Source organism: Primulina tabacum, chromosome 13, assembly GCF_025594145.1.
Source record: "Primulina tabacum isolate GXHZ01 chromosome 13, ASM2559414v2, whole genome shotgun sequence".
Lineage (NCBI taxonomy): Eukaryota > Viridiplantae > Streptophyta > Magnoliopsida > Lamiales > Gesneriaceae > Primulina > Primulina tabacum.
The window spans coordinates 8,311,679-8,326,836 of record NC_134562.1 but is presented as its reverse complement, the minus strand read 5'-3'; the positions used below and the strand labels follow the sequence as shown (position 1 = coordinate 8,326,836).

Sequence of the window (15,158 nt, the reverse complement as noted above, 5' to 3'; positions counted from 1 at the left end):
ATATTTTTTATTAAATAATTAATTTCAATTATTTGAAATATGGTCGATGCTTTTTAGTATTTTGAAAATAAAGGGTTTTGAGGTGAATTTATACGCCGGGACGTAAATTTTATCGGTGTTGGTTTTTCAACTGAAATACATGCTTTTGGCAACCCGGCTAATAAACTCACATATTTATTAAAAGAAAAACTTTGTTAATATTTTAATTATGTCTTAATTAGACTATTGGGTCTAATTAGATGGTTTAATAGGCATGATTAGCCTTGTAGGTGATTAACTAATATTTAAAGTGTTAAATAAATCACAAACCCTATTCTAGTAAGAAAACCATCGGCTACCCTAGAGTTATTTTCTGAAAAATACTCTCCCCTCTCTCATACACTCACGGCAGCACACACATCACTTGGAAGGTGGATTTTCGAAGGTATTAGCAAGAAGAAGCCATAGTCGTCCCTCCGTTCTTCGTCGTCAACGGTTACTCGAGCGTATAATACGCAAAGGCACACCTTAATATCCCTTTTCTCATCCATCATGTCATATTTATATTTTTAAAGATGGTTTGTATGAAGCATGAAGCACCGAAACGTTGCTGCTCTCGTTTTGTTCATATGCTTGATTTTCATGCTACTCGTTGATGTTGAAACATGTTTTTACGATAATAAGGGGCTTGCCATGATGTCTAGGTATGGTTAGGTAAGGTTTATACTTGTTTTAGAATCACACCAACTCACCTTAATCACCACCAAAAGTTACGGCAGAAACAAAAACACCAAGCAGCGCGAGTTGCTGTCTTGGGTTGAGGGTTCGGGTTTTCATTGCAGGGGGTTGGGGTTGGGTTGGCTGGTTCCAGGGGCTAGCCAAGGTCACGAGGGAGTCAAGGAGGGAGCCCTAGCCAAGCTAGGACTCACGGTCAGGGATGGGGAAGAGTCCTAGCTATGCTAGGACTCCACCCGAGCATCAAGTTGGTGCAGGGTTTACGCGCAGGTCCATGGGATGAGGGGCTCAACTCAGGGTCACGGGCTGGGCTAGGGTGGCTCACTAGGGTCCTAGCGTGGTGCACAATAAGTTGGTTCAGGGGCTGGGGCGTCGGCTTAGGGTCTAGACACCAAAATCGTAGAGTCCATGAAAGCTGAAAGTCTCGGCCAGCATGGGGTTACTTATGAAGCTGTCGTTTTTGTGGTTTGGGCTGGTTTCTTGGTGAGGTTAGAGTCCAGTAGGGTACTCCAACATGTTGGGCAGGTTCTGGTTCGTTATGGTCCGAGGATAACTCGATAAAATTAAGAGATGGCTCGGAGTCGAAGTTTAGGTGTCGAATAGGGTGTTTTAAATAATGAAAAATTGGAAAACGGCTCACGGGGGTCGAGTCATGGTCCATAAGGGCTAAAATAATATAAAAAGACTAAATTTAGAATTTAGGAATTTTATATTGAAGTTTGGGATTTTTCGGGATTAAAACACCGTTAAAACAATTATTTAACGATAAATGAAAAAGTCTAAGTTTTAAGACAAATAAAATATGGGAAAATTAAATTAGGCTTAAATAATTATTTGGGACATGTTAGAGTCATGAAATCAAGAAAATAGTCGAAATCGGAAAATGTCGAGTCTAGGGGTAAAACGGTCTTTTTACACCTAGAAATTAGTAAAGGTCATGACAGTGCCCTAAATGCTGTTTTTATGCTATTATGATTATTTTTAAATGTTTATGAAATGTTCATGATTAAATTATGATTTTTAAATGTTTAAGGGATTTTATGATTTAAGGAAGACATTTAAAAGACATGTTGCATGTTTGGTTTCAAAAACAAAATGTAATGCTATTCATGATTTTTATAAAGTGATGAGAATGTAAATGTTGAAGGAAGTGAAGTGATTGTGACTAATTCGTTAATGTTGACAACATCGTGAGGGTTATGGTCCAAGTGGGAGCCCGACGATCGTGTTTCCATCATTGCGAATATGTGTAACGGTTTTGTGGTAATGGAAGAATGGGAATATCGTGAGGGGAAAAGGCCCCAGAGGGAACCCATTTATGGGAAAAGGCCCCCGAGGGAACCTCGACGATCGTATTTCTATTCAATCATGATAGGCCAGGGCCCAGTTGACCGGTGAGAGTGTTGCTGGTGTCCCCCCCCCCTTCCCCGCCCAGTACTGCGGTTTCACGTAGATGGATCCATCGATTTTCATGTCATGTCATGTCAGGAAAGTCACAATTAACGATCTGAATTCAACGAAGGGAAAAGAAAATGTTCATGATCATGTTTAAGGTTTTATGTCATGTCATGTTGAGGAAAAAGAGAATTCATGTTTGCATGTCATGAAAAGTTATTTTTACTTACAAGTATTTTCACTGTTGCATGTGATTTTATATATATTATTTGATATAAAGATGATGGTGTGTTGAGTCTTTAGACTCACTAGGTGTGATGGATGCAGGTGATATTGTGCGAGGACTTGATGAATGATTTGACTGGACTGAAGGCGCACACAACCTGAGGACCAGCGCTACTATTTTCCGCATTATGTTTTATGATTACTGATTTAAGTTAAAGATTTTTAAGATTATTTATTTATGCATTTGAGAGATTTTTTGAGAGGTTTAGTATGAGCTATTCTTTTCAAATTATTGCTTTTTAGGATTTGGTAAACAGTAGACGATTTCAGTTTTATGACTATTTCACTTGTTTTTTTAAATACTAGTTGGGTGATGTTTTATTTTAAAAAAGGAAAAATATTTTATAAAAATATTTTCATGAGTTATATGTCATGGTCGAAAATCGAGTGTATATAAAAAAAATAATTTCTAGTACTTTTAAAGCAAAAAAAAAATGTCAGGACGTTTCAGTTAGCAAAGATTATAGCAAGTAGAGAGCCGGGCACCTTGCCAAGTAACACAGAGACCAAACCAAAAGTGTAAATGAAGGCCATTGAGTTGAAGAGTGGAAAGATCTTAGAGGCTAGAGGGACAGAAAAAACTCAAGTACAGGATGAACAGGCTGAGTCATCAAAAGGTAAGTCTTCCAACTCAACACCAGCTCCCACTGCACAATCTAAAATTGTTATCCCTCCACCTTTTCCTGCAGCATTAAAAAAAGGCGAAATTAGATGCACAATTCGGTAAGTTCTTAGAAGTATTCAAAAATTGCATATCAATATTCCTTTTGCCGATGCTTCGATGCAAATGCCTAGTTATGCTAAATTTTTGAATGACATATTAGCTAATAAGAGGAAGTTGGAGGATTACATGACGGTTAATCTGACTGAAAATTGCTCTGCTTTGGTGCAAAACAAGATCCCACCGAAACTTAAGGATCCAGGGAGTTTTTCTATTCCTTGCATGATTGGTGATGTTGTTTTTCATAAAGCTTTGTGTGATCTTGGTGCGAGTATTAATCTTATGCCGTTATCTGTATTCACGAAACTCGGATTAGGAGAACCTAAGCCAACAAGGATGTCCTTGCAACTAGCAAACCGATCTGTCAAATAACCGTGAGGAGTCATAGAGGATGTCTTGGTAAAGTTGGACAAATTCATATTTCCTGCAGATTTTGTGGTACTTGATATGGAGGAAGACGTGGAGATGCCCTTGATTCTAGGGAGACCATTCCTTGCGACTGGCAAGGCTCTGATTGATGTTCAAGAAGGGAAGTTGAGATTGCGAGTGGGCGATGAAGAAATTACTTTGACGTCTTTAATGCTCTTAAGCACACAGTGCACACTGATAATTGTTTTACAATTGATGCTGTGGACTCACTTGTGTGTAATTTTGTGTAGGATGCCATGAAAGACCCATTGGAAGCCACCCTCATAACTAAATTGAAGGAGGAAGACTTGGACGAAGAAAAAGCTGAAATAGTGGCATACTTTAATGCCAACTATCCATGGAGAAAGCCAATGAGAATGAGACTGAAGGATTTAGGAGATCGAAGAGATTTGACCCCTCCAAAGTCAAACATCGACGAACCACCTGACGCTTGAGCTCAAGCCATTGCCTCTGCACCTAAAGTACATATACCTAGGTGAGAATAACACTTTACCTGTCATTATTTATGCAGCTTTGACAGATGCTATGGAGGAAAAACTGTTGCAAGTTCTCAAAGCGCACAAAAAGGCATTTGCCTGGAATGTGGCGGACATCAAGGGAATAAGTCCATCAATCTGCATGCACAAAATCTTGATGGAAGAAAAGTACTCACCCCTCGTGCAACCTCAAAGACGACTCAATCTAAAGCTGCAAGAGGCAGTGAAGGCCGAAACTATTAAGCTTCTCGATGCAGGTATTATCTATCTTATTTCAGATAGTGCATGGGTAAGTCATGTTCAATGTGTACCTAAGAAAGGTGGGATTACGGTGATCACTAATGAAGAGAATGAACTTATTCCCATGCGGACTATTACGGGGTGGAGAGTATGTATTGACTATAGGAAGTTGAATGATGCCACCCGTAAGGACCATTTTCCCCATCCCTTTATTGATCAAATGTTGGAGAGACTAGCGGGGCGTTTTTTTTACTGTTTTCTGGATGGGTATTCGGGGTATAAGCAAATCATTATTGCACCTGAGGACCAAGAGAAAACCACTTTCACTTGTCTTTATAGAACATTTGCTTTTCGCTATATGCCTTTTGGTCTTTGTAATGCCTCTGCTACATTTCAGCGCTGCATTACTGCTATATTCCATGATATGATTGAAATCTTTCTTGAAATATTTATGGATGACTTTTCTATCTTTGGTGCAACGTTTGATGAGTGTTTGCAGAATCTGAGCTCCGTGTTGCGAAGGTGCGAGGAAACAAATTTGGTGCTGAATTGGGAAAAGTGACATTTTATGGTACAAGAAGGAATAGTATTGGGGCACAAAATATCATAGCATGGAATAGAGGTGGATAAGGCAAAAGTCGAAGTTATCAAGAACTTACCACCTCCGACATCCATAAAGGGAGTTAGAAGTTTTCTAGGCCACGCCGGTTTTTATCGGCATTTTATCAAAGATTTCTCTAAAATTGCCAAACTTCTATCTTCCTTACTTATGAAAGATGTGCCTTTTGATTTTAATTCTGACTGTTTACAGGCATACGAGGATTTGAAAGAGCGCTTGGTGACGGCTCCTGTCTTGGTGGCACCTGATTGGAATCTACCCTTCGAGGTCATGTGCGATACCGGTGATAGTGCGGTGGGGGCTGTGCTTGGCCAGCGGCAAAACAAGGTATTTCATACAATTTACTATGCAATTAAGACCATAGATGAGCCTCAATTGAATTATGCAACAACTGAAAAGGAATTACTTGCAGTAGTATTTGCACTGACAAATTTCATTCATATCTTGTTTTGTCCAAAGTCATCATTTACATAGACCACTCTGCACTGAAATATTTACTTGCTAAGAAAGATGCAAAGCCAAGCCACGACTACTTACTTAGGTGGATTTTATTGTTACAAGAATTTGATCTAGAAATAAGGGATAAGAAGGGTGTCGAGAATGTGGTAGCGGATCATTTGTCTAGATTGGAGCTGATTAGTAATGACTGTGTAGATCATATTATAAATGATTGGTTTCCTGATAAGCAGCTATTTGAGGTGGGACACTGTCCTTGGTATGCAAATTTTGCTAACTTTCTTGTCACAGGCACACCACCACCCAATCTATCGTTTCACCAACGTAAGAAATTCTTTTTTCTGACTGTGAAACATTATTTTTGGGAGGAACCATTTTTGTTTAAGATCTGTGCAGATTCCATGATAAGAAGATGTGTTGCAGAGGAGGAGTTCGGTCAAATTCTTAACCATTGCCATGACCGTGAGGTAGGTGGTCATTTTGGACCAACAAAGACGGCATCTAAGGTACTTTAATGTGGCTTTTATTGGCCAAAACTCTTTAAAGATGCTCGTTCTTATGTGCTAGCCTGTGATAAATGCCAACGGGCAGGTAACATCTCTAACCGTCATGAAATGACTTTAAATAATATCGTTGAGTGTGAGGTTTTTGATGTGTGGGAAATAGACTTCATGGGACCGTTTCCCAACTCATTCACGAAAAAGTATATTTTGGTGGCAGTGGGTAGAGGCAGAAGCATATGCCAGTAATGATGCTCAAGTGGTCCTGAAATTTTTAAAGAAAAATATTTTTAACAGGTTTGGGACACCACGAGCAATCATTAGTGATGGTGGCACCCATTTTTGCAACAAACTCTTTGAAAAACTTTTGAGCAAATATGGTGTCACACATAAGATCTCTACTCCCTATCACCCCAGACGAGTGGTCAAGTGGAAGTCTCTAACCAAGAGATCAAGTGGATTTTAGAAAAAGTGGTAGGTGTCAGTCGGAAAGATTGGTCTTTAAGGTTAGATGATGCTCTTTGGGCATATAGGACTGCGTTCAAAATATCTATAGGCACTACACCATATAGGTTATTGTTTGTTAAAGAGTGTCATCTACCTGTAGAGTTAGAGCATCGGGCATATTGGGCTACAAAAGCACTAAACTTTAACTTTACTGATGCAGGTGAACGACGTCTGGTTCAATTGGATCAGTTGGAGGAATTCTGGAATCTGGCATATGATCTCGCACTGTCTTACAAGGAAAAGACAAAGAGGGCTCATGATAAGCGGATCATCGAAAGAGTATTCAAAGAAGGCGAAAATGTGCTACTCTACAACTCCCGGTTGCGACTGTTTCCCGGAAAATTGAAGTCGCGATGGTCTGGTCCATTCGTGATTTCTAAATTTTACCCATCGGAAGCTGTAGAATTGAAAGATGGAAAGGATGGGACATGTACGGTCAATGCCTAGCGACTGAAGCACTACATGGGTGGCACAATTGAGCCACAACTTGGAATCACCCGGTTCCAAGACAATCCGAACTGAAACTGACCGACAGTCAAGCTCTCGACTATAAATTGAGAACTACCTCTCTTTCTCTTATCTTGCATTTAATTCGATTTTTAGTTCATTTTCTTATTGTTTTACTTTTAAAAAAAATTCGTGGGGCAGCGAATGAGGTCCGCCAGGCGGAAACTTATGTCAACCCGGGCGCGACCCTTTTTCAAATTTTTTTTTTCAAAAGCCGCAAGTCATCCGGCCGGGCGGAAACTCACATCCGCCCGGGCGCGCCCCTTTTTCTAAAATATTTTCAAAAGCCGCAACATATCCGCCCGGGTGAAAACTTACATCCGCCCGGCGGGTCACTGAGATTTTAAAAGCGCAGACTTCTTCTTTCTCTTCCCCAGTCGAAAACCTAGCCGCCCCTTCGATTTTTCCGCGCCTCCTCACTCAAATCTTGCTCAAATTGTTTGTTTTGTGTCGATTTCTGGTCAAATCGTGGGTCATCACTATCACCAAGCGTCAAGAAGTGATTTTTTTCGGCCACCACTGAAATTTTCCGGCCACCACTAAAATTTTCCTCCACCTCTGCGATCTCCGGCTGCCACTGAAGCTTCCAGCCACCATCTTCTTCTGGCAACACGCCTCTTACTCCTGGCTACTTGTGCATTCCTAATAATCCATAATGGCACCCAAGAAAGCTTGGGTAAGTCACGATGCGTCTTCGTCTTCATTGCGTAATTCTCAGTTATTTGTGAATGATGCCGCTAGGGAACGCTACGAACATGCAAAAATACATCGAGTTCCAATTCGAGAGCGAGGGTTCCAGCTTGTTGTCCAAATTTTTATTATAAATCAAATTTAGACTAGAAGATGGGGAAACTTTTGTAGCCAACCGCAAGCCGCGGTGGCACCAGTAGTAAGGGAATTTTATGCTAATGCGGCTGAGAGGAGTGATAGTAAAGCATTTGTGAGAGGGAAGCTGGTAGATTTTAATTCGATAGAGATTAATCGGGTGCTTGAGACACCGGCAGTGGATGACTCGGTATATATGGCATGGGCAGCAGAACCCAACTTGGACTTGATGATGCAAAGAATCTGCTATCCGGGGTCTCCGTGGAAGACACCTGGATCGTACACTTGTTTTGCAGAGAAATATTTGCTCGTCCCGGCTGCGATGTGGTATGCATTTCTGGCCACACGTTTGATGCCATTCGGGCACACCAGCGAAGTACAGAGGGTAGGGGAGTGCTGCTGTATGCACTGATGACCCAGATGCCACTCAATGTAGGCAGGATTATTCATTCACAGATCCAGCTGAGCATTCATAATCCGAATATGGCACTATTCTTTCCACACATTATCACCGAGCTGTGTGCGGGTGCTGGGGTCGTTTTTCAAGATAATGATGAATGGTTACCACCGACGAAGGCCCTTGGTGACGCTAGCTGGCTACAGAAAATGGCAGTACGGCGGAGGGCCTTCCATCAGTTTGGCCCTATCTGGGATGACTTGACGTTCGATCCACTACCACAGCCGCCTCCACCACCGGCCCCGCGACCTTGATGTCGCCTTCTTCAGGACCGGATGGACGAATTTGCTGCCTTCCCGGACCATCATTTACAGTGGCAAGCTGTGAGTCAGACATATCCGACTGCTACTGATGCCATGCTGCGTTTGTCCCTGAGCCACAGTGGTAATGACCCAGCCCTTATGCCACCACCTATGCCAGCTTCCCCGCCACCAGTTTTAGTTCAACTATGCCGATGCACCAGAGCCAGAGGCTGGTGTCATTCCCCCAGAGGCGCACGAGGAGGATGATCTTTGAGAGGGGAGTCACTCATGTCCCTTCTTTTTATTTCTTGCATTTTGTTTCGGTCCTTTTGTTTATTTTTGTTTCTATTGCATGTTTAGGTCATATTGCATCTATGATGTCAGGCACTATCTGTCTTTTTTCTATCGTCTGTTGCATTGGGTACACTGCTCGACTTTAGTATTGGGGGGAGGATGGGTGATGTTCTGTGTGTTCATTTTGGGGCTTTGTTGGTTATATTTGTTGGCATTTACTTTAGTTGTTTCACATTGGTGTGGGTGTCAGCCGACAGTGTTCGAAGTAGTACGTGTTAGCCAAGGATGATTAAGAGGTGATGAGACATGCCTTGTCTGTCGTGTACTCCCACTTCTTTAGCACCTACTGTGGTAAAGACATGAAGTTTTATTTAAAACATTGAACTATCTTTGCACAAATGTTAGAACTAGAAGCATGCATGATAAGATGGGGGAAATTTAAAACTAAAGTGGGGAACGAAGATGTTTGAAGGCGTAAATTGAACTTGACTATATTCTCTCGAATCGAGGTATCCATCAGCAGTGTTAAAAAAAAGAGAGAACGATGGAGATGTAAGGTGTGGGGGAGCCGAATAAAGGAATGAAATCCTATTCCTGGCTAAAGTTGGAGATGTAAGGTGCTGGGGAGCCAAATAAAGGAATGAAATCCTATTCCTGGCTAAAAATGTAAAACACATGGATTTGAATATGAGATGAAAGGTTCTAATATAGTCCTTTTATTACTGTATTCCAATTCAGTAAAAAAAAACGATAATAGAAAAAAGTGGCACTGTTGGTGAGTACTGAGTGCAGAGGAATAAAGGAGAGTAAGATTTACACTAACAGGCTGATTTAACTCTCTGACAATGGTTGAAAATGGATCCCTCTGTCATTTATGATGCTAGGACTAACGACACACACATACACGTTCAGATTTTATTTGAAACAATGTCTAGACCAATGCGAGTGCGAAGAATCGTGCTTTTACATTGATCAACAAGAGAATATGTTGAAATTCGCTGAGGCTAGTTTATGACTATGAATTCACTGTCGAGCTACTTTGTGTCATGTTCCATTTTGTCTTGTTACCTGTTTTGCTCGAGTGCGAGCAAAAGATTAGTATTGGGGGGTTGATATAGGTGGATTTTACTTATTTTTCATATTATGTTATGTCGCATTGTGTTGCATTTATCATTTAGATTGCATGCATTTTGTGTTATTTTAGCATAATTTATGTTTTCTTGTTGCTCATGTGTTTAGTTGGTGATAATGCAGGAAATTTGTGCAAAAAAGGGATAAATTCGAGAGTCATCCGCCCGGGCGCATATTTATGTCCGCCCGGTTGCTTGCGAGGTAAGGGAGAAGGAGTATTTGCGAGAGTCATCTGTCCAGGCGGAAACTTATGTCCGCTCGGGCGCGTCAAAGAAAAACTAAAAGACAAGATCTGCGCAAGCCTTCCGCCCGGGCGCGCTTGAAATTTTGGAAAGATTTCTTGGCCGATTCCTTACCTTATTTCTTGATATGGATGATATGGAAGGGTTTCGGGGGATGAAATTCATTATCATTCAGCAGCCACCGAAGCCTTGGAGAGGATTTCGCGCTTGGATTGAAGATTCGAAGATTTCCGGGCATCGTCTTTGCGTTTTCGTCAAATCTAGTATTTCTAACTTAGTTTTGATCTTTTAAACTTTGTTGTGTTTATTTTTATTATGAATTCGAGTAGCTAAACTTAAATATTTGTTGGGATTTAAGGGGATCCTACCCCGAACTCTGATTTAGTTAATTCATATTTCAGTTGTTGGTTTATTCTTGATTGTGTTACTGTTTTTCATTGTGTTGTTAGAGCGTAGCTTACTTTAACAACGTTTTATATTGCGAGTGAGTTCGAGAGAATAGCTTGTGATAGGAACGAGTAGCATAGTTCGTGGATCTACAATTTATATAGACATATGAAATTGGATACGCGCCGATAGTCATAGTCCAGTAGGGCGAAAACTAGGAGATTTCATAGACCGATAAGCGATTCACTCTTGATAAATAATTAAAGATATTTAATTACTTCATTGAGTAGAATTAGTTTGGCATAGCTCGAGAGGGCGTGTTCAATTAAATAGGAAATCCTGTGGGAAGCATACAATCAATATCGAACGAATTAATAAATTAACGAGGGGTAGGTGAATTGAAATTCCCAACAAATTCACTTCTCATTGAATTTTAATCAACCATTCTAGATATCATATCTCATTATTTAATTCTTGAATCTTTTTAATTGCATATTTATTTGAGCATAGTAGTAATAAACAATCAATCAAATTTCGTTGCTAAAGATTTGATAACTGAAAATAATAATTGTAAAATACAGTCTTCAGTGGAACGATACTCGTACTCACGTACATTATACTATTACTTGAGATCGTGCACTTGCGATTAATTTTCGAGCATACAAACCATATTTTTATTGAGGATTCCATAGTGCAAGTTTTGCTCGATCACCTATGTATTGGGAATACAAATCTATAGATAAAAAAGGATGCTAGGACTCACCCAAGCCACTTATATTGATACCATCCTGAAGCAATTTTCTATGGAGGAGTCCAAGAGAGGATACTTATCAATGTGTCATGGTGTTACTCTATCTAAGGCTATGTGTCCCAAAACTAATGAAGAGATAGAGATGATGACACGTATTCCATATGCGTCAGCTATTGGTAGTATCATGTATGGTATGATATCAACACGTACTGATGTTGCTTACGCTCTGAGTGTTACAAGCAGATATCAGGCGAACCCTGGTCCAATGCATTGGAAGGCCGTGAAAGATATTCTTAAGTCTTGAAAAGGACTAATAACTTGTTCATGGTCTATGGGGGTGGAGAATAGAAATTGGAATGCTACACTTATTCGAGCTTCCAATGTGATGTTGATGATTCGAAATCGACCTCTGGTTTTGTGTTCATGCTTAATGGTGCATCTGTCTCTTGGAAAATTTCCAAGCAAGACACCGTTGCGGATTCGACTACTGAAGCTGAATACATTGCTGCATCTGCTACAGCCAAAGAGGCAATTTGGATGAGGAATTTTGTTCAAGAGTTGGGCGTTATTCCTAATAGAGTTGATCCAGTCCCGGTGTACTGCGACAACACTGGTGTCGTTGCGCAAGCAAAGGAACCAAGGTCTCATCAGCGATCCAAACATGTACTGAGGAAATTCCACATCATTTGGGAGATTGTGGGAATAGGAGATATATCAGTCGAAAGAGTTCCCTCTGCAGATAACGTTGCTGATCCATTTACAAAGCACTTGCCAAGACCATTGTTTGAGAAGCATCGCGAAGCAATGTGATTAAAGTTTATGGGTAGTTGGCTCTAGGACAAGTGGGAGATTGTTAGAGTAAATGCCCTGCAAGCTAATTGTTGGCTAGGGATTTTATTGACTCAGTTGTAACAAACAATCTTTATTTTAATATAATTCATTATTTCATGGTTTGTTATTTCTTTATCTGTATACCCATGTGAACAACATACATAAGGACCTTGATTATAATTTAATACAAATGAATCGTAATTCGATGTTGAAACTCGTTTGTAAACACTGTATGATCTAAATTCGTTCCTAGTCGATTCAGCCGCCTAAAACATGGATAAAGGTCGCTTGAGCTCGAGACTAGCATCTGTGATGTTGCGTACTGCGTTTCTTGGTAAGGGCATAGAGATGTCCAAACATGCAAATGGGTAGTCATATGATGATTATACAGAGCAATCTTCCCTCGAACTTTCCAAGTGGTTATCATTCATTGAGAAAATAAGTCTGTGGTTATGATTGTACACCATTAGTCCTTACGACCCCGGACAACACTGAGGCTATATATGATAGGGCTGTGCTTTGACTCTTTTATCGGCTCCAAGAGAGTCATCAGGTGGCGAGATTGGGTATAGTTGCGACACATATAGGAGCCAGTGCTTGTAGTCGGGGATTCACCGCTCACCTACGGGTGTTGTTATCCTATGTGATCTGATGAAATAATAGTGCGTGGAATTTCTGGCCAGAGTATGAGATGTACATTGGAGAAGGAGTTCTCCAATGGTACATGCGATGCCATTATTTATATTTATCACATAGTTATCGAATTAATATGCAACCCTCGGTGAACTAATGGTTGCTGATTCGATCGAGATATATGAGATGAAGGGACCGTACTGTATGCTAATCATAATAGACTGATTCTTGCAGGCACTATCAGTGATACCTAGGGAATCATGGGGCGATGCTACTAGACGCTCTTACCATGGTTCAATGGGTTTAATCAGAAATATGATTTCTGACATTCTCATTATCAATTGTTGATACATAGAATGGGGCAAATAAGGGTAAGCCCGAATAAATGATTATGTCCTGAATCACAAGTAGTAGTGAACCCACGACTAGCTGTATCCATGAACCATTGAGGGTCACACAAGCACTGGATCGTTTGTTTCCGTTGAGAGAATAAATTCAAGAAGTTGAATTCATATTATGATATAATAAATTCAAGGAGTTGAATTTATGATAATTAAATTTTGGGAGAATAAATTCAAGGAGTTGAATTTATAAAATTTGAGAATTTAATTTATTAAATTTTTGAGATGATAAAATTCAAAGAGTTGAATTTATAATTTAAATAATAAATTCAAATGTTGAATTTATAATCGATTTAATTTATTAATCTCAAAAGTTGAGTTTATTAAATATTAAATTAAAATTGGTGGGAAGTATGTTTAATGTGCTTGTAGGAGTACAAGTCCAACATGCTAAATAATTAAACTTCTAAATGAACTTTGATTAATTAATTAAACTAGTTGGACTGGCCCAATTAATTAATCAAGCCATTAATGTTAATTATGATTATTAGGTCTTGGCTTAATTATAAATAGGTGCAATCAAGCCATAACCCTAACCACCCTACACCTTGGAATTTTCGAAATTCCTTCTCCTCCTCGCCTAAAATTTTCGGCCACCCCTCTTAAGAAAAGTTTGAGCCATCTCTCAAACTTTAATCTCCAACGCAAAACTTTTTCTAATTTTTCTAGTGCAAATTAGAAGATGAATAAATATTCCAGTCGTGGTCCTGATTAGAAGGATTGAAGGAAAGAAGTTCTTGAAGAAAGTTCGTAGAGATTCATCAAGAGCTATATCCGCCTATATTGGATTAGTTGGAGCCAAGTGATTTATTCACCAAATGTATAATATTCTAACGCCATATGGATGTTTATCATAAAACCATACGAGTGTTCAAACATAAAAATATTTTGATTGTCAAAATAAAATTAAAAATTTTAAACTTCGGCTGCGTTTGGGACACGAGAAAACCGAGATCCAACAGGGACGTGGGTTAATAATGAATTGGGGTAGTGCTAAGGGACTTATTTATTTGATTAAAATGCTTAATAATATTTTAGGCCCATTAACAAGATTAGTTAGCCCCAATAAGCCCACTAGTACTAAATAAAATTATTTTGTTTAGGAAAGTTTGTGAAATTATTAGTCGGGTTGTCAAAACGTTCGTATTTTTGTTGAAAATCCAACACCGATAAAAATTACGTCCCGGCGTATAAAATCACCTCAAAACTCTTTATTTTCAAAAATAATAAAAAACATCACCCTTATTTTAAATAATTAAAATAATTATTTAATAAAAACATTTTTCATTTTTCATCATTCGGTCTCCGTTCCTCGATCGCAACTCGAATAACTTTTTAAAAATACATTTTTATGTATTCATGTAGAAGAGTACATTTTAAACATGTAAACATGCACAATATAGTTAATTTATGTAATTAAAACAATTTAATTAAAATATACAAAGAGTTTAATAACTTGCATGCATGTGGTATACGTGGACCTTCAAATTTTGGGACGTTACAGAGATATTATTCCTTATACTATAACTGGCAGTTTTCAAACCGATTGGAAGTAAAGTATCCACATTTCTTTGTACATCTCTTATCGGCGATTAGATAGTAACGGTCTTTATTTAATGTAGGGAGGTTAGAAATTAGACGATCTATAGTTGGTGAAAAATAAAGTACTTGAGCGGGTGGACTTTCTATCAGCGGTCGAGAACCTGAAATACAAAACAATATAGCAACTGATTTATTTAACATATCAATGTTGTTATTTTGTCAATTATCAAAAAATTAGGGTAAAACAAATATTCTAAATGATACTTTGTGGACATCAATGTATCAATAATAATAATTTTCTACTTCTAGAGCATCAATAAATATCTCATAAAATTGAGTATTGACGATATATTGTGCTTTTTCATGATCATAAAAATAATAATATTGATCTTCATTCTCAATTAGTTACTAGTAACGTGTTATAAATAATAAAAGTAAGAGATGTATAAAGAAAATTCTTATGAGAAAAAGAAGTATGAGTCAATACTAAGTATAATTTTTATTCAACTCAATAATTCTATTTATGGAGAAAAATGAAAGAATATAAAAATTTATAAATATTATCACAAATCT

The 15,158-nt window shown here is 38.8% G+C and overlaps 1 protein-coding gene across 1 annotated transcript; it reads left to right on the top strand.

Moving 5' to 3' along the window:
* Positions 1 to 4,069: 4,069 nt before the first annotated feature.
* Positions 4,070 to 6,789, top strand: LOC142521834 (uncharacterized). The gene is made up of 6 exons (XM_075625010.1): positions 4,070 to 4,628; positions 4,760 to 4,818; positions 5,072 to 5,206; positions 5,386 to 5,626; positions 5,732 to 5,802; positions 6,253 to 6,789. The coding sequence occupies exons 1-6, from the start codon at positions 4,070 to 4,072 to the stop codon at positions 6,787 to 6,789; spliced, it is 1,602 nt and encodes a 533-aa protein (XP_075481125.1).
* Positions 6,790 to 15,158: the final 8,369 nt, after the last annotated feature.